This window comes from Mirounga leonina, unplaced genomic scaffold, assembly GCF_011800145.1.
Source record: "Mirounga leonina isolate KUSES-001 unplaced genomic scaffold, KU_Mleo_1.0 Mir_154, whole genome shotgun sequence".
Classification (NCBI taxonomy): Eukaryota; Metazoa; Chordata; class Mammalia; order Carnivora; family Phocidae; genus Mirounga; species Mirounga leonina.
In genome coordinates, this window is record NW_023270389.1 from 50518992 (window position 1) to 50540061 (window position 21070).

Consider the following 21070-nt stretch of genomic DNA (forward strand, 5'->3'; position numbering starts at 1 on the left):
TCTAATGAATTAATTTAATAAATTTCTAACTTTATATAATGAAACATTTTTTTTAAGTGTTTCTAACTAAAACCTTATATTCTTTTTTTTTTTTTTTAAGATTTTATTTATTTGACAGACCGCAAGAGGGGGAACACAAGCAGGGGGATTGGGAGAGGGAGAAGCAGACTCCCTGCTGAGCGGGGAGCCTGATGCGGGGCTTGATCCCAGGACCCTGGGATCATGATCTGAGCTGAAGGCAGACCCCTAACGACTGAGCCACCCAGGTGCCCCTAAAACCTTATATTCTTAAGATCTTCTTTTCTTTACCTAAATCTCTCATGATTCCTACCCATTAAAAATATTTGCTGAATGAATTAGTATACTGCCTTATACTATTATTTGTGTTCATGTCTCTTATCCCCTGCTAACCTGCAAACTCCTTAAGAGCACAGACTATGGAACCAGGTCACCTAGGTTCAGTCAGATTTTCCACATAGTAGCTCTGTGACCTTGTACAAGTTCCTCAACTGTACTGTGGATCAGTTTCCTCATCTATATTTAAAATTTTTTTTTTTATTAAGTAGGCTCCACGCTCAGCATGGGGCTTGAATTTACAACTCTGAGATTAAGAGTTGCATGCTCTACCAACTGCGCCAGCCAGATGCTCCTTCCTCATCTATAAAATGCTGATGACAATAGTAATTTACCTCTTAGGGTTATTATAAAGTTAAAATAAGTTAAGGTACATAGAGTTTAGAATATTTTGGCATATAGTAAGAGCTATAGAAATGTTTGCAATTAGGGTCATTAATTTTTAAATTATCCTTAGCACAAAGCAAATGGTTTGCACCTAATGTGTAATTAGTATATAATTTTTGTAATGAATGTTACAGTCTTTTCAAGTCTTTTAGGCTTGTTCTTTATCTTGTTTGTTCCATAATTAATTAAATACTAATTTTGAAACTAAAGAAATGCTGGAGTAGAGGTGGGAGATACTTCTAACATCTAATAGACTCACTTGAAACCCAGTGGTAATATCAAGATTACATCAATTTAAGAAAACTAGTTTTTCTGACATCAACATTCATGGGTACCTGTATAATTATTTTATAATTACCAGTTTGCCCCTTGGGATAACCTCCAGGCTTTTATTTTCAAAAGCAATGAAAATTTTAAAGTGCATGCAGCTATAGGGAAGTTGGTATTTATTATTAGCTTAATATTTTTGTTAGATTTATAGCCTGTTCTTCCCTTCCTCTCACCAATGCTTTTATTTTACAATTTAGTCTTCTCTCAAAAAGACTTAACATATCTATTTTTCCAATTTATTTGTTTTTATCTAAGAGATAGACATTCCTCTCTGACTTAATAAACACTGTGTATAAAGCAGCAGATTGCATGCAACTAGGGAAGCTAAAGCACTGTAAAAAGCCAGTCTGCTTTCATTAAAGTGCAGAATGCATCTATAGTAAAATTTATTTATACCAGTGATTATCAGAATCATCTTGGGATCTTCCAAAAAAATATATATATAACAGAACATCTATTATATAGTTAGATCCATGAAACCCTATTTAAGGGGAGGAAGGATGGTAGGTGGAGACTTGTATTAAAAAGTCCTCCAGGCCTCCTTGGAAAATTATGTTACCACTGGAAAGAGATTTATTAGACATAGTAATCAAGAGGCATAAATGGTTCTCCAGCATCTGCTAATGAGGTAATGATTGTAATTATGAGTATCTAATATCTGTTAGATGTTGCTATTCCCTTACCCCCTTGGGAAGAGATACAAATAAAAATAATAAGATGTGGTCTTTTTCCTTTTCTTTAATTAAAAAAAAAGACCTTTAATTTATATTAACTTCCCACACTTCTAAGCTGTTTCTGATCCTGAATTCTTCAGTGAACACTGAGAAGACAACATAGGAGCTTCTTTTTCTTTCTTCTCTCCTTTCTTCATTTCTGTTTCTCTTTTTCCTTTTATCTTTCCTTTCCTTTCTTCTTTCCTCTAGCTGGATGGTTTATAACACTTTAGAAAATTTTCCTGACTGGAAGAGGGCCAATCTGAATGAACTCTTGTCTTGGGCGTGGAAGGAAAGAAGATGCTGAGCATGGACCCTGACTTCCAGGAAGACTGTGGCTCCCATCTCCTAAGTGCCCCACTCTTCCCTTAGCGTCCAGGCTAGAGTGGGGTGGGGAGGTAGAAAAGAGAGGAGACAAGAAGGTGGTGGAAAACTGAAGCAAAGCTGTAATTTATTTCTTCTCTAAGTTAATTACATTAAGTGTAAATATTCCTTGACCTTAATATCCACTACTGTATGGGACAACCTCTGTGAAAACATTTGTTGCTTTAGATATTTTATGGTGAATATTGTAATGAAATCAACAAAATAACATTTAGTGGATCTGCCACTCAACATTTTAAATATATCATTATTGTCATTTTTCTATGTACTGTAATGGAATTTGACCTACATTAGAATGGTTCTCATAATTTTTCTCATTAAATATTTTTTTTGAAATAGTGTTTGTCCTTCTGCAGTATGCCAATTTTGAAGCATAATATTGACAGAAATCTTTAAGCTACTTGGTTTTTGCTTTTATTTTTTATTTTACCTTGTGTGAGGGAAAAAAGAAATATATTAATTTGAGAGTGCATTCTGAATTATGCCATTAACCTATAAGTAATTTTTCATTATTATCCCACCACACTTAAAATTGTCCAAAATATTTTGAGATGGGAAGGGATTTAACTTTAGTTTCTATTAGCAATAATCGCGCCTCGGATAAACCTCATTGGCTACGATACTGCCACTGCGCAAAGCTTAACTTTGGTTTCTAAATGTTTCTCTTTTGATAGTTCCTACCAAATTTCTGTTAGAAGTAGTGGAAGGCTGGAGTGTGAATACTGAATATCATTTCCTTGACATAAAAGTTTTTAATGAATACTACTTGAGTTGGTTTTGTATGCTGAGTATATGTATGAAAAATCATGATTATTGTTTTCCAATTAAATAAAAACATAGTAATTACTTAAATCAGAATTAACCAAGGACAGCAACTGGTTTAAGAGAAAAGTGTTTCCTGCTAATTCAAGCTTGCATCCTATCTGGGGAAAAGAAATATGTGTTTATATTTTACTTCACTAGTCTCACGGTAATCCCAGTTGTTCTCATGAAGTCTCTCTATTGATGTGATCCTTACAGCCTTTCAGATCTCTTACTCTCTCATTTGTTAAATCCCATTTTATGCAGCATTTTTCCAAATAAAGCTACAAAAATTGGTGTTGATATTTCTAGGATGGTAGAAAAGTTATTACTACTGAACATAGAAATAATTTGATTATGTAGATTAAAGAAAAGTCAATCTATTATAATTGCTGTAAAGAAGCTATTTAATTTGGGGCCTGGTTTTTTTTTTTCTTTTAATTTAAGATTTTATTTATTTATTTGACAGAGACCAACACAGCGAGAGAGGGAACACAAGCAGGGGGAATGGGAGAGGGAGAAGCAGGCTTCCCGCAGAGCAGGGAGCCCAATGCAGGGCTCTGTCCCAGGACCCTGAGATCATGACCTGAGCCAAAGGCAGACGCTTAACAACTGAGCCACCCGGGTGCCCCTTGGGGCCTTTTTTTACTCTAGATAAGAAGATTAATTTGGATGAAAATATAGATTCTTTATTTGAACTGGGATAACCAACCGAAAGGTAAAGATAAAGGCAGAAAATAAATCCGAATCATTTGGTTTAAATGACCAAAGTGTTTACGCATGGTTGAGAATTAAATAGACCGTTGATACTGCTTACGTTTGTCTTCAAGGTCTTTGACTTTGATGGAAGTTGGAACTTTAGGGATAGATTATATAGAAAGTAAATCTGACTTCAAGATTCAGTTCCTTTTTGTTAATTTACTGTTTTAAATCCTAAGTATCCAGAGCTGTGGCTTTGTGGCACACCAAGTATATCTTTGTGAGTTGCTTCCCAGAGCTTGAGAGAGCAAAAGTAGTAATTGCCTTTGCTTTCAGTGGGGTTTTTTTTGTTTGTTTGTTTGTTTTTATTTCTCACAACATTCCAAACATAGGTTTATTTTAGGAGACCCAAGAGTTTATCTTTTTATTTTTAAAAAATTGCTAAGAATTATTTTATCTCTTACAGTTCCTCATGTAGTGTTATCACCTGATAGATAAGAAGTGAAATATTTTATTTCATGCCAGACTATCTAAATACTTTTGAAATATGTAGCTCAATATGTATAATTCTTATTTTTAGCAGCCAAGAATAATTTAGGTTTCACAAGTCATACTTATGTGCCCTTACTCTTTCACTAACCAACCAGATCTGTAATTCACATGATAATCCTTGATGTTTGTATTAATGGTAGACTATAGTGGTTCTAGTAAGTCCCAAATGTCAACTGATAAGAATGGATAATTGTTGTAGAGACTTACTGTGGGTATTTATATTTACAAGGAGGGTTTATGCCTCTCCCAATTAAAAAGTTAGCCTTGTCACTTCAAAATTCAATAGGAGTCTGTGTTTATGAGTAATATTTTCATTTCCTCAAAGTTTTGTTTTTTTGTTTAAGACTTTTTAATTCTAAGCTTTTTACATTTCTCTGGATTTTTAAGATCTGACAATTGTGTTTTCCTTTACTAATAGAAAGGATGAGTTACTGATGGCAAAACAAATTCTAGGATCCCATTATAGGGATCTTGCTGGTCTTTATGGGTAAGGGAAAGCCTGGTTACCCTGTAGAGTTTACATTCTCCATCCAAGTCCTCACCATGTTTAAAAATAGGTTTCAGTCTTTCTGTAATGAAGAAGTAGAATGAAGAAAACCACTTAATTTTGACCAGAGTTGAGATTGTTTTCTGTATGTTAGGGGCATTGCTTTTACTTATTTTTCCTTTTCCTTTTTATTCTCTGCTTTCCAAGCCATCATTTTAGGGATATGGAGAAAAAAATAACTTCTCAAGGGTAGTAACTTGTTGGTTGGTTGGTTGCTTTTTGGCTTTTGTTTTTTTTGTTTTGTTTAAATCTCATATTAACTTTAAACTCCTCCATTTGATACAACCAATGGAGTGAAAGGGTTTTGTTTTTTGGTAATATTAATAAATTGTTTGAAGGTGTATTTTTGCTGTTGACTGAGATTTATCAAAAACATAAGTTACATTTTAAGCTTGTGTATATCTTGTGTCTTTTTAGGTGTAAGGATTTGCATCAACCTGAGTTATTAAGAGTGAAACTCTTGGCTCAGAATAGATGTGAATCAACCCTTAGGAAGAGATTCTCTCACCTAGTTTAGGTGCCATGTTTCTTACTTTGTGATAGATAAGTGGCAATTACTTTTTTTTTTTTAAGATTTTATTTATTTATTTGACAGAGGGAACACAAGCAGGGGGCAGTGTTTGGGAGAGGGAGAAGCAGGCTTCCCGTGGAGCAGGGAGCCCGACGTGGGGCTCGATCCCAGGACGCTGGGATCATGACCTGAACGGAAGGCAGATGCTTAAAGACTGAGCCACCCAGGCGCCCCCGCAATTACTTTTTAAAATAAGCATGAGGTTTTGGTTCTTTGCATGAACATTTGCATTTGAATTATTATGCAGTTTTCTCTTATGCTTGCTAAAATATACAAGTTATATATCAAAAGACTCAAAACAAGTCAAAATAACTACGAGCTTCCTTCTCAGGCTGTAATATATAAAGTAATGCCTAACCAAGCAGAAACTTACCTTCAGCATTTGGACCCTCTAAATCCAGTTATATCTTATTCAGGAGACCAATGACTTTTTTTTTTTTTAATCCCTTCATCATCTCTGCTTTGGAATGTTCTATTTTTCTCCACTAGTAAAGAACTTTTAGAAAACAGAGAATAGGGAAAATTTGCCCTGTAATAGTAGCACCTAAACAAAACCGCAGTTAATGTTCTGATGTCTGTCCTTCCAGTCTTCAACCTGCATTTCTTAAATAGTTTTACGTTATCAGTATGTTTTGTATTTCGTTTTTTTTTTTTTTTTTTTTTTAAGATTTTATTTTTTTATTTTTTAGAGAGCGAGAGAGAAACAGCATGAGAGGGGCAAGGGTCAGAGGGAGAAGCAGGCTCCCCGCTGAGCCGGGAGCCCGATGTGGGACTCGATCCCAGGACCCTGGGATCATGACCTGAGCCGAAGGCAGACGCTTAACCATCTGAGCCACCCAGGCGCCCTGTATTTCGTTTTTTACACTAACTACAGCTAAGCATTTCCTCTCCTTACATCATAATGTTAGTGTAAGGCATTTATATTTATTATGAATTAGTTTGTCTGTTATTATTAAACATTTAGGCTGCCTCTAAGTTTTTCATAGTTCTAAGTTTGCAATGTTTTGGGGCCTATTGTTTTTCCCCTTTTGTCTTGTAATATTATATTTATAATACAAAATCCTGTAAGTGGGGGAAAAACTGGATCAAAGGGTTCAGATTATTTTTTAGCTTTTGATATCTACTATTATTTTGATTTCCAAAAACAGCCCAGTTTTTACACTATAGTTTCTCCTTAGCATGCCAGCAGTGATTATCAGGGGTGGGAGGTGAAGGGACAAGGCAGTGAGGTGAGAAGAGGGAGATGAGGTAGGAGGTGTGTGTATTTTCATGTAGCACATTCTTTGAAATCTTCATTGCTAGGTATACGCATTGTTTTGTTGCTAGCTATGATACCTTTGGAAAATTCCTTACCCTTTCTGAGTCCACTTCCTCATTTTTGAAGTGGGTTAATACAAATTTTTTTTTTTTTTTAAGATTTTATTTATTTATTTGACAGAGAGAGCACAAGTAGGCAGAGTGGTAGAGGAGGGAGAAGGAGAAGCAGGCTCCCTGCCGAGCAGGGAGCCCGATGCGGGGCTCGATCCCAGGACCCCGGGATCGTGACCCGAGCCGAAGGCAGACGCTTAATGACTGAGCCACACAGGTGCCCCAATACAAATATTTAATACCTCAAAGTGTTGTTAGGAAGCAAATGACATTATGCATATGAAACACTTATGCATGGTAAGTTTTCAGTAAATGGTAGCTACTACTAGTAACAAATTAATGTATAAAAGTTGGAAAATTAACATTTTGAGCATCTATCCTGTCCTCCTGTCTTGCTCAGTATTTTGTGTAAGTTCTGCAAATCTATTCCAGATATATTTCTAGGTAGAAGGAACAGCATGTGCAAAAGCTTAAGAATATGAAAGAGCCCTGTATGTCTGGAGCCTGCTAGGATATAAGACGACTTGTGGGAGATGAAATGGGAGATGGTAGATTAAGAAGAGTGATTTTTTTTTTTTTAAGGGTCATTCTGGACTTTGTTAAAAACCTTGAACCTTTATCTGTGCAACTATATAAAGTTAAGAAAAGTGATTGACTTCAACTTTTGATTTGTGGTTTTAGTTTAATTAACAACAACAACCAAAAAGATGTGGTAGGCAAGACTGCAAAGGCACTGGGGATAGGGTTTTACTTTGGTCCAAGAATTTGGGAAATATATTTGAAGTTAAATTTGCAATATCCACTGTTTTATTAGAGGGATGAAGACTCTAGGCTTATAGCAGTTAATTAGCTTTTTTTATTTAGGTAAGTCACCTAATATCTGAGTTTCATTTCCCTCTTCAGTTTGAAGGGGTTGTGTATCAGACTTCTATTGCCCAGTGGCTATATGTAAAACCAACTTATATGCTTATAGTAAGACCATATTGTTTACATGTATGTCCACTAATAAGCTGAATCTTGTTTTATCCCATATATACAAACTCATGAAAACATTGTGTGAGAAACTCCCTGGTTTGCACTATTTCTCTCTTAATTCAGCTTCTGAACTCACTTACAAATGGAATAACTGCCTCCAATTCTAGGATGTGCATTAGCTGTAAGGGAAGAACCCTTTTGCCAGTTAGACATAACTTATCCCAGACGAGAAACTTTCTTGATGTTGAAAACATGGGGAAACAAGTTTTATAAAGGCAATTTTCTAAGAAAAATGGAATTTTCTTAAGCTAGAAATCCTTATTGAGCAAATTGTAACACCTCTCAAGGACTACACTTTTTTTTTTAAAGATTTGATTTATTTATTTGAAAGATTGAAAGAGGCATAGTGGGGGGAGGGGCCGAGGGAGAGGAGAGAGAGATCTCTGAGGAGACTCCACATCCAGCGTGGAGCCCTACATGGGGCTCAGTCTCACAAACCTGAGATCATGACCTGAGCTGAAGCCAAGAGTCAGATGCTTAGCCTACTGAGCCACCCAGGCGCCCCTCAAGGACTGTACTTCTAAAATATGAATGTTTTACATATAACAGTAGCAAGAAAAGAAATAATTCATGTTTTAAAAGCTCCCTAAAATTTGAACGTTTTTGTTCCCCTATTCTTTTTTTAAAAAAGATTCATTTATTCATTTTAGAGAGAGAGAGAGCATGCACACAAGCATGGGAAGGGGCAGAGGGAGAGAATCCCAAGCAGACTCGCCACTGAGTGCAGAGCCCCACCCAGGGCTTGATCCCATGAGACCATGACCCAAGCTGAAACCAAGAGTTGGACAGACAACCGACTGAGCCACCCAGGCTACCCTTTGTCCCCATATTCCTTACTAATTCACTCTTAATGTAATGTTTCTGATACTGTAATTACTACATTATGTTTTGCATTAATTTTGGCAACACTCTTATTGTCACAGGTTAAGAGAAAGTTACTGTATTTGAATTTATATTGCATTTTAATAACATCTGCTCTCATGTTCCTCTAATGAAAAGCTTCTGTTCTAATTACTTAATATTTTAAGGGATTATTATGTGATGGGAAAAATAAGAGACCAATGCTTTTTTCCCTTTCTGACATTGCTGTGAAGTTTTGATCGTGCAGCTTAACCTATGTTTTAAAATGAAAGCATTGGTGCAGTAGCATTCTCATTTTTCTAACTGTATAACTGTAGTCTTGCATATTTGCATTAGTTAGCTCTGTTAACATTGAAATACTAACAGAAATGGTATTTCTTTGGGTTGGTAATTCTAACACTTCAGACTAGTACTAAGTTGATGTGATTAACTAGTTTTCCAGGACTGAATCCTTTTTCTAAAGTTCCTTGTTAAATCAAATATGTGTCTTAGTTAGACCATAGTTGTTTACTCTTAATGGTCCTTTGGGGCTCTTTGATTTGTCTCCTACAAAGTTCTTGGAATTCATGGAACCTACCCCACAAGGTTTTTTAGGATGTTCTTTGACCCACTAAAAACATATGAAAAAGTTTGTCATGTCCATGTGATTATTTTACTAGAGAGTTTATTGCTTTTATTAGATTCATAAAGGGGATCAAAATATTAATGATTAAAAATTAGTGCTACAAAATGTAGTCTGGCAAGTTGACTTGATAGGACTATGAAGTAAATTGTACTAGAATACCAATTACTAAAAATTATAAATGTTAATTTTCTGCTCTCACTTTGAATTTTACATTAATTCTTATATAGCTTGGCTGATTTAAAGATTTATTTATTTATTTATTTTTGCAAGAGGGAAGGGGAGAGAGAGAGAGAGGGAGCACGAGTGGGAGGGAGCGGTAGAGGGAGAAGCATACTCCCAGCTGAGCAGGGAGCCTGATGCGGGACTTAATCCCAGGACCCTGGGATCATGACTTGAACCAAAGGCAGACACTTAACCGACTGAGCCACCCAGGCACCCTAGCTTGGCAGACTTAAAAGAAAAAAAATCACAGAATAAGTGTACAGAAGCTCTTTATTTTAATCCCTTCATTTTCTCCTCTACTTCTTCTAGTCTAGAGTCATGTTATCTATTATTTTAAGAGAGTGAGAAACCTTAACCAAATCACTTTGCTTCTCTTTGCTTTCTCATCTTTTAAGAAAGGAAGCAACACCAGATTTACTGCCTCACAGTGCTGTCGTAAAACTCAAATGACATTTTTGGCTGTGAATAAGCATTTTAACCAACATCCTGTGACATTCACACAAAATACATCTGTCATATAAAGAACAGACCAATTATGTGAAGAATTCTGCACTAATTTGTTAATACATAGTTAGGAAACTAGTTAAGAACTAGAACAAATAATGCTAAAATTTGTATGGAATCACAAAAGGCCCCTATTATTAGCCAAAGCAGTCTTGAGAAGGAAGAACAAAGCTAGAGGTATCACAATCCCAGATTTCAAGATAAAATATAAAAATGTATTAATCAAAACAATGTGGTACTGGCACAAAAATAGACACATAGAGCAATGAAACAGAATAGAGGGCCAGGAAATAAACCCACGATTATATGGCCAGTTAATCCATGACAAAGGAGGCAAAAATATACAGTTGGAAAAAGATGGTCTTTTCAACAAATGGCATTGGGAAAACTGGACAGCTACGTGCAAAAGAATGAAATGGACCACTTTCTTATACCATACACAAAAATAAACTCAAAATGGATTAAAGACCTACATGTGAGACCTGAAACCATAAAACTCCTAGAAGAAAACATAGGGAATAATTTCTTTGACATCAGCCGTAGATATTTTTCTATGGCAAGGGAAACAAAAGCCAAAATAAACTATTGGGACTGCATCAAACTAAAAAGTTTTTGCACAGCAAAGGAAACCATCAACAAAATGACAAGGCACCCTACTGAATGGGATAAGGTATTTGCAAATGATATATCTGATAAAGGGTTAAAAAGCCAATATATATAAAGAACTTCTACAACTCAACACCCCAAAAATAAATAATCTGATTTTAAAATAGACAAATGACCTGAATAGACATTTTTCCAAAGAAGACAAACAGATGGCCAATAGACACATGAAGAGATGCTCATTATCACTCATCATCATGGAAATGCAAATCAAAACTACAATGAGATACCACTTTTCACCTGTCAGAATGGCTAGAATAAAAAAGACAAGAAATAACAAGTGTTCGTGGAGGAAAGGGAACCTTTATGCACTGTTAGTGGGAATATAAATTGGTGCAGCCACTGTGGAAAACAGTATGGAGGTTTCTCAAAAAATTGAAAATAGAATTACTGTATGATCCAGTAATTCCACTACTATTTACCCAAAGAAAACACAAACACTAAATCAGAAAGATACATACTCCTATGTTTTTACTGCGGCATTATTTATAATAGCCAAGATATGGAAGCAACTCAAATATCCATCAATAGATGATTGGGTAAAGAAGATATAGTATACATACATGATGAAATATTACTCGGCCATAAAAAAGAATGAGATCTTGTCATTTGCAGCAACATGGATGGACCTAGAGGGTGTAATGCTAAGTGGAATAAGTCAAAAAGACAAATACCATGATTCCACTTGTGGAATTTAAGAAACAAAACAAGCAAAGAACAAAAGAGAAACAGAAAAACAGACTCGTAAATACAGAGAACAAACTGGAATTTGCCAGAGGTGAAGTGGGTAGGGGGACAGGTGAAATACATAAAGGGGATTAAGAATATGTATATTATGATGATCAGTAAATAATGTATAGACTTGTTGAATCATTATATTGTACATTTGAAACTAACACTGTATGTTAACTGTACTTCAGTTTAAAAATTTTTAAATCTCATTTTCTATTTTAACAAAATACACATAAAAAAGAAAAAATAACTCCATAAAAATTGCTAATAATCTGCACATAATCTCACAAGTAAAGAGGAAGAGCAGGTCAGTAAGATTATAAAAACACCTTTTTCCCATCTAAGAATAGTAAATCTGTTTATTAAAAGAAGTTTCAATTGGGCTTATGTATCTCAGCCCACTTATTAAAGGTACGTTTTATGGGGTATGCCAAGAGTTATTAATATAACTTTGAATAAATATAAAACATGTTTTACTTTTTTTTTTTCATGTTTTACTTTTAACATGAGCTTTATAGGAAGAATTGTTTAGAGTAAAATATTCCTAATTTGAAATAAAAGGACTGCATCCATAATGTGTTTACTCTTTCTCACAGTTCGTTGATAATCAGTATGCCTGGTAGTGGGTTCTGAAAGTGTTTATAGGGAATATAAAAGAGGAATGTGAAATAGAATTTTCATGTTCTATGGGTAAAAAATAACAAAAAGGATGCTGAACTATTTAAGTATAAATTTTCTTATAAATTTAATTATAATTTTCTCTATTTCTGTTTTTATAAATGAAAAATTTATTATAGTGTAATAATTATCTTACTAACTGTTCTGCATTATCACCTGGATGTTTTGATGTATTAATCTTGAAAACAGAAGATTCTTACTTGGGAAACTTAGTGAGTCAGTTGTTAAGAAAATAGAGTATAAATTTTACCCGAGTAGTTACACATGTTAATTTTCAATAAGGTTCTTTTTGTTGTTTTTTTAGTGTGCAAGGTTCAGTTTCCATCCCTCTCAAAACAATAGGAAAACATAGTTTCATTTTACTGTTTGTCATTGGGTGTTTTTACCTCATAGTGAAGGCTATATATAAAAATTTTTTAAATCTTTACCCTTTTAAAATTTGGAAGACATGTTTATTAAGTAGACTATAAGTTAAGGACCAGCATAATAATCTTTTGGTATCTAGTGTTTTCTTCCTCATATATTCTAAAGTGATTCAAATGTAGTATCTCAGATAATAATAAGATGAATTTTTCTCATTTGTGTAAGTATATCTCAGTTCTGACCTGAGACCTCTAGGTTTTTCCCATCAAAGATTTGTCTTGAATAGATTATTCCACCTGATAGGGAATTCTAGGCAAAAGTTTTGTGTTTGTTTTCTCTTTAAATATTGTGGGTGACAAATGTGAGTGAATTGATTACAATTTGAATTTGAGGTCCTGGAAGTAAGAGGTTATTATATTAATTTGACTTGCTAGTTCTTTTTCCCCACTTTATCACTGTTCAAAATATATATGGTATTTTGTGTTGGGAAGTGTTATCTTGAGCAATAATTATACTTTGTAAAATAACTGACTCACCAGTATAAATTTAAACTCACATTTTTAGGGAAGTAGAACTGTTTTTTTTTTTTTTCTCCGAACATGCATGGGTATACATATATGTACACATTCATAATTTTTTCAAAAACCATTCAAATCCATTCATTACAAGGAGTAGTGTTCACCTTTGCCAAAGCACATAATGTCTTACCACATAACTTTATTTACTCTTCCATTCTTTCTCTCTTTGAAAGTGTGTTTTTGAAATATTCTGGAGCATCAGCATGTCAGTAAAAAGAGTAATAGGTAATTGCTATTCACTCTAGCTTTGTTGTGACTTCCACGGAAGAATCAACTTCAGCATCTGTACAGAAGGAAGTTTTAATGGTCATTAGCCTAGCATTTGAAATAAAATGTTAATGAACAAAGGGTATATAGCAACTTTTCTTTAATGCATTCCCCTGCCTATTTACCACCTGTTTCCACCACTTCTGAAAAAGTACATCCAAAAGGAACATGTACTTAAACTCTTCCTTTAATTTTTAATTTTCATCCAGGTCACAGATTTTAAAATTTCCCTTGATATTTTCTGCTTGGCCTTTAAGTTATTTGGAATGTATTGTTTAATATCCACATTTGGTTTCTAGTTTAATTTTGTTGTGGTCTGAGGAATGAATATATGGCTTCTTCTTTTGGGGGTTTAAAATTAGTTTCATGGTTTCAAATAGTTCCATGTGCATTTGACAAGAATCTGAATTCTGCTTTTGTTAGGTAGACTGTTCTGTAAATGTTAATTAGGTCAACTTTGTTGATAGTGTTTTGCAATTTTTATATAATCTTGCTAATTGTCTAGTTCTATCAGTTATAGAGTGGCAATTTTGAAATCTTCAGGTATAAATTGTTCAGTTTTCTATTTCTCTTTTCAATTCTGTCAGGTTTTGATTTATGTAATTTTGTGTTGTGTCCCATATATAATTATGATAGCCTGTGATGTGTATTGATTCTTTTATCATTATGAAATTTTCCTTTTTGTCTGTTGTCATATTTTGGGTTATAAGGTCTATTTTGTCTGATATTAATATAGCCACTCTAGCTTTCTTTCAGTTACAGCTTCTTTGGTATATCATATTAATACCTTTCAATATCAATCTATTTATGTCTGAATGTAAGGTATAGATGGCACATAGTTGAATGTTCTTTTGTTATTCAGTTTTACAATCTCTACTTTTTGATTGGGTGTTTAAATTATTTAATGTATTGATCTGGTTTGATTTACAGATAGTCCCAACATCTGTGTCATACCTGAATCTAGTTTAATGATTGTCTCATCAGATTGTTTTTTCCTGAATGCCTTGTAATTTTTGGTTAAAAGCCATATATATTGTATGGGACAGTAGATACTGAAGGAAATATTTTTTTTGCTTGTATGAGCATGCTTTTCATTCTGCCATTCCATTATGGGGGCTGTGTTAATGTTGTCATGATTTAGGTTTTTTTTTTTTTTTTTTTAAGTTTGTTCTTGCTATGATTACCCTCATTGGACCATATTCTAGTAATACTTTGTGTTTAGAGTCTTGGCTGCTTTGCCAGAGGATTTTTCTCATTGTGTTCTCTGTTGGGTTTTCAGCCTGCCCTTTGCACTGCTTCCCAGAACAAATCTGTCTCTTGTAGCAATCCTTGCTATATTCCTTGTTTATGTGGTGGGGGTGGTTATGAGAGGAGGGATGTTCTTTGAAGTTTTGATTAATCCTCATTCCAAGTCTGGTCCTGTGAACCTAGGTCTTGGGCGTGTGGACTTCACAATCATTTCTGCCCATCTTCCAAATGAAATGCTGGACCTAGCATATGTTCCTGCCCTTCCCCCAAGAGTAAAACATTTTGTTTCCTGTTCTTCTCCCTCAACTGCAGTAATTTCTACCAGTGCCCTCAGACTATAAGCCCCTCCACCCCCTTACCCCCAGCCCTTTCCTCTACAGACTAATCCTTTTGTTCTTTAGAGGACATAGTAGGTGTGCATCTGCATGGTTTTAGGAAATGGTTGTTCTCTTCCTTCAGCCAATACCACATGAGAAGTTTTCTGAAGATTCTCTCCATCTTCCCTGGTGGGGATCATACAAGCAAAGTTTGGAAGAAAATGCTACTCTCCCACCCCCAGTGTTTATAGTTGCAGGGACCTCACACTTCCACGCTAGCCACCATATAACCTTTTATTAAACATGAACTTAAAATTCCTACTGACTCATCCAGCTATTTCTGTTTCAGGTAAGCAAATACTCTGGCCTTCTCTCTCCTGCAGGTACCAGTTTCTTCTGGTTTTTAGATTGTTTTGCCTGCGACACAGGCAGGTTCAAGAAATGTCATTAATTAGCAGTTGTTCAGCTTTTTTTCTTGTTATCATAGGGGCATTGCTCTTTCCAGCTTTCTCCATTTCTAAGCTGAACTATGGTTTTCAGTACTTGTATTACTTCTACAGATAGAAGGGTTCTTAACAATCACTTTTAATTATCTTAGACTTACTTCCTGCTATTTAAATTTGTGTATTGTCAGCATATTTCAGAACTCTATTAATAGTAATAGGTTTTTTATTTCTTACATTTTAGGGATAATTATCTTTTGCAAAATATGGTTTATATGTTCATCTGTAACCCACCCCTCCCCTGCCATACCACATGTAATCATTTGGTTTAGTGACAGAAGTACTCTCAATTACAAAAGATAATTCAGTATCTGAATTGGTAGTAGCAATGAAATCATCTATTTGAAATTTGTTTGCTAATGAAAATCTCAAGACCTATTTAGCCAGGGACAAGAATTTTTGAAGTGTGAGGAAAATATTTATGGTATCTAGAAGTTATAATGTAACATCTTAACCCATTAGGATTTTTAATTATTGAGTCTCAAATAAGGAAATTTTCTATAAAGTTTGCCAGACTTTTTATATGTAACTGACAGTTGTGAAGACACATTTATGCCAATTTGGTATTCTGCTTATGAACCAAGGGGATTTCTATAGAAATTCAGACAATACAGATTATTGCTATGATTTACTACAACATGGAAAATACTGGATTAATTTTTTAAAATTTTATTAAATACAATCCTGTTCTTCGGTATTCTTTTTTTATGATTTTATTTATTTGAGAGAGAGAGAGAGCACAAGCTGGGGGTGGGGGAGGGATAGAGGGAGAGGGAGAAATAGACTCCCTGCTGAGCAGGGAGCCTTGGGGGGGGGCTCCATCCCAGGACCCTGAGATCATGACCAGAGCTGAAGGCAGATGCTTAACCAGCTGAGCCACACAGGCACCCCTATTTTTGAGTATTCTATAAATTTAAAATCAAATCTATTTAAGTACAAAGTTTTGACCATTAAAGAATGGAATCTTAGAAATTTTAGAAATCTGTTCTCATATTCCTTTTAATCTTGAATCCATCCTCTGTTTTGTCCCCTGCTACTCTGCCACTTACCCCTCCTAGTTCAGGCCTTCATCATCCCTGGCCATCACCTAGTAGTCCCAGGCTAATTTACCTGTGCTGTTTAAAATGCTCTGTCATGTCCTAATGGTTACAGAATAAAATCTAAGCTTTTTTATGTGACATTTAGCACCCTTTATTTAACACCTACTTCTTCATCATGATCACCTACCACTTGCATAGGCACATTTTACACTCCAGCAACACTGAACTGATTGAAGACCCTCAAATACCACATCATAGTTTGTTTGTTTACGCTTGTGCCTTTGACCTTGCTGCTCACTATGCCCAGATATGCTTTTCTGGACTTCTTTGTGTTACATATTGTAATGTCATTAGACAGGAAGTCCTTTAAGTACAGTGCTGAGTTTTGTAGCCACAGAAGTAGTAGAGTATTCATTGGGTAGATGATGACTACCATTAGATTCCTTACATTTTGCCCAGTGTAGAAAAGAATTGTATCACACTTCTAATGGGGTATCCTTCAAACATTTTGAATACTTCTGGTGGCCAGGAATTCCTGCTTCACAAGAAAGTCCATTATATTTTTCTGTAACTCCCAAGTCTTACAAACTTGTCCCATAAGAACAGCTCCTACTTCTTCCCATCACCTCATAAACAATAAATATTTAAAAATGTGTAATGTTAAGACCTTGTAACTCCAAATGCAGTAAAAGTCAACATCTGAATTTTCATTGTGTTAACTCACTCTTTCCCTCAGTCTTACTTGAATCCTTTGCAGGTATATAATGTCACTTGAAAATAGAAGTGAAGAGTTCAAAACTGCATTCTGTGAAGTTGTGCTGATGTCGTGTATTTTCCTTTGTTATGGACTAGTTTAAAATACTGAAATGGGAGGATGAAAGAAAAGAGAACAGTACATTTACTTACTAGTACCTGTAAACCACACTAGTATAGGTAACAACCTAGTTCTCAGTTTCCCATTTTATTGTATTTATTTTAAATTCTCACAGATGTCCATTTGTGAGGTGAAATTTTCTACTAAATTTCGGTGAGCCACTTCTATATTTCAAATTCCATTACTGAATATAATATCATTTTTAACTAAATAAACTTATATAGATTATGTAAAAAAGTATTAAATAAGCTTTAAATATGTAATCATTTTCATTGAACTCAAAAGCCTCATTAGGTTAAAAACTCTTGTCCTGTTCATCTTGGTCTTATCTTGGCCTTGCATGGGATCTGGAAAATAGGCACCCAGTAATTTTGTTTTTTTCAATTAACAAGTAAATCTTTCCACTTCCCTCTCACCAACCCCTTGCCCAATAGCAGAAAAATGCAGACTTCTCCTTTCTCTGAATTCAACATTTATAGACAGTTTGCACTGTCTATACTAGTGTTTTTTCAAAGTATGGTCCTACTGATTATCTACTTTAGAATTATTAATTTCCTGGGATTTGTATTAAAAATGCAAGTTTCTAAACCTCAGACTTACTAAGTTATAGTATCAAAGAAGGTGAGACCCAGGAACCTCCGTGGTGGTGGTGGTGTTTCTTTATGGAATGCATAATTCTCTTCTTTCTTTTTATTAAATAGCCTAAAATTACATGGGAGAAACAATGATCCCATCCCCAACACATCCGGTCTTAATCCCACCTGTGGAAATTTGTAGCGATCCAATAATGTATCCATCAGGGAAGGGGGAAAACAGGCATTTCCAGCAGTGGCTACCACAGACCTGTTCTTCATTTCACAGGAGTAATTAGGTATTATTATCTCAAACCCTTCCAAGAGCCACATTAGGAGTCTCTCTAGGTCCCCGTTTAAGTTGGTCACTTTGGAATATGTTGTAAAGACCAACTCTAAGGGCAACATTGTATAATAGGCTGTGATTCTTTCTGATCTCCTCAGTAGAACAAATAAAAGCTAGAACGTCTTGTAGTGCTTGTAGTAAATCAGGATCTTAAAGCTGGAGTCAAAGATCTGTCTCCCAAAAGGTAGCATGTCCTGATGTTTAATCAGCCAAATTTGACAAAACCTTTACTAATTTATTATAAAGGAATACAACTCAGGGAAAGCCAGGGAAAGATGCACAGGGACGGGGGCCGCCGCTGCTGGTGGTGGTGGCGGCAGCGGCGGAGCATAGAGCTCTCATGCCTGTTCTGGGCAAGCCGTCTTCCTATCACCTGGATGACTTCACCAGCCTGGAAGCTCCAGAGTCTTTGTTTTTAACACACTGCTCATGGATTCATAAGTAATAAAGTACTATAAAGTATCAGTTGTTGAGCTTTTTTTTTTCTTCTTATATTTGCTTTGTAAGTATTTGCTGAATTAACAAATTTCATCTAACTAAATTTTCAAAGACTCTAAATGGCCACAAAAAGAAGTGAGATCTGTTTTAAAGATTTTATTATTTATTTATTTGAGAGAGAGAGAGAGAGAGCGCGTGTGAGTGAGGGGGTGGGGCAGAGAGGGAGAAGGAGAGAAACTCAGATAGACTCCATGCTCAGCGCAGAGCCCTACATGGGGCTAAATCTCACAACCCTGAGATCATGACCTGAGCCAAAATCAAGAGTCTGAAGCTTGACTGACTGAGCCACCCAGACGCCCTACTGTGAGGTCAGTTTAAATCAGTCATTGAGCTCAGGAATTTATTCTGTACAACCGAAAAATTTGTTATGAAATGCTATTCCTTTGATTTTTCTATTCAACTTTTAAAATACTAATATCCTTATTTTCTTTTGGCTGTACCTTCTTCCAAGTCATTAAATTTAAAAATTTCTGTATTGCCTGTCCTCCCTTTCCCATTTACTTAAATCCTCTCATGCTTTCCCAGCTCAGTCCCTACTTTTTTGTTCCCCTGTCCTTGGTTTCTGGTTTTTAACAGTTACTGATGCACCTATACAATGCATTTTACCAGCTGCCATCCAAGTATATTCTTCTCTAATTGTACTTCATTTAGTGTTGCCCCTGTTATATTCCTTGCTTCTACTTTGAGAGCAAAAAAATAACACCACCATTAGCTGCCATAATAAAATCTATTTAGTTTTTTAGGAAAGAGTTAAGAATAAATTTTTAAAAAAATTCTTTTATTGTTATGTTAATCACATTCATTACATCATTAGTTTTAGATGTAGTGTTCCAGGATTCATTGTTTGTGCATAACACCCAGTGCTTCATGCAGAACGTGCCCTCTTTAATACCCATCACCAGGCTAACTCATCCTCCCACCCCCCTTCCCCTCTAGAACCCTCAGTTTGTTTTTCAGAGTCCATCGTCTCTCATGGTTCGTCTCCCCCTCTGATTTCTCCCCCTTCATTCTTCCCCTCCTGCTATCTTTTTTTTTTTTCTTAACATATATTGCATTATTTGTTTCAGAGGTACAGATCTGTGATTCAACAGTCTTGCACAGTTCACAGCACTCACCGCAGCACATACCCTCCCCAGTGTCTATCATCAAGCCACCCCATCCCTCCCACCCCACCTCCCACTCCAGCAACCCTCAGTTTGTTTCCTGAGATTAAGAATTCCTCATATCAGTGAGGTCATATGATACATGTCTTTCTCTGATTGACATTTCGCTCAGTGTAACACCCTCCAGTTCCATCCAGGTCGTTGCAAATGGCAAGATTTCATTCCTTTTGATGGCTGCATAATATTCCATTGTGTATATATACCACATTTTCTTTATCCATTCATCTGTCGATGCACATCTTGGCTCTTTCCACAGTTTGGCTATTGTGCACATTGCTGCTATAATCATTGAGGTGGATGTACCCCTTCGGATCTCTACATTTGTATCTGGGGTAAATACCCAGTAGGGCAATTGCTGGATCATATGGTAGCTCTATTTTCAACTTTTTGAGGAACCTCCATACTGTTTTCCAGAGTGATTGCACCAGCTTGCATTCCCACCAACAGTGTAGGAGGGTTCCTCTTTCTGCGCATCCCCACCAACATCTGTCATTTCCTGACTTGTTAATTTTAGCCATTCTGCCTGGTGTGAGGTGGTATCTCATTGAGGTTTTGATTTGGATTTCCCTGATGCCAAGAAATATTGAGCACTTTTTCATGTGTCTGTTGGCCATTTGGATGTCTTCTTTGGAAAAATGTCTGTTCATGTGTTCTGCCCATTTCTTGATTGGATCATTTGTTCTTTGGGTGTTGAGTTTGATAAGCTCTTTATAGATTTTGGATACTAGCCCTTTATCTGATATGTTATTTGCAAATATCTTCTCCCATTCTGTCAGTTGTCTTTTGGTTTTGTTGACTGTTTCTTTGCTGTGCAAAAGCTTTTTATCTTGATGAAGTCCCAATAGTTCATTTTTGCCCTTGCTTCCCTTGCCTTTGGCAATGTTTCTAGGAAGGAGTTGATGCAGCTGAGGTCGAAGAGGTTGCTGCCTGTGATCTCCTTTAGGATTTTGATGGACTCCTCCTGTCTCACATTTAGGTCTTTCAACCATTTTGAGTCTATTTTTGTGTGTGGTGTAAGGAAATGGTCCAGTTTCATTATTCTGCATGTGGCTGTCCAATTTTCCCAACACCATTTGTTGAAGAGACTGTCTTTTTTCCATTGGACATTCTTTCCTGCTTTGTCAAAGATGAGTTGACCATAGAGTTGAGGGTCCATTTCTGGGCTCCCTATTCTGTTCCGTTGATCTATGTGTCTGTTTTTGTGCCAGTACCATACTGTCTTGATGATGACAGCTTTGTTATAGAGCTGGAAGTCCAGAATTGTGATGCCACCAC

At 35.7% G+C, this 21070-nt stretch overlaps 1 protein-coding gene and 1 pseudogene across 7 annotated transcripts in view; one reads left to right on the plus strand and one right to left on the minus strand.

Moving 5' to 3' along the window:
• The window catches only part of COP1 (COP1 E3 ubiquitin ligase), a 264376-nt gene that overhangs the window by 206513 nt on the left and 36793 nt on the right, over positions 1–21070 (plus strand). Inside the window, exon 19 of one of the 7 annotated variants that reach the window (XM_035010740.1) lies at positions 1995–2506. The exons of the other annotated variants lie outside the window; for them this stretch is intronic. Within the exon in view, the coding sequence (XP_034866631.1) occupies positions 1995–2009 (15 nt within the window). The 3' untranslated portion in view covers positions 2010–2506. Of the gene's footprint in view, positions 1–1994; positions 2507–21070 lie in introns of those variants that run through there. 7 annotated transcript variants of the gene reach the window in all.
• Positions 2660–2808, minus strand: LOC118014633 (annotated as a pseudogene).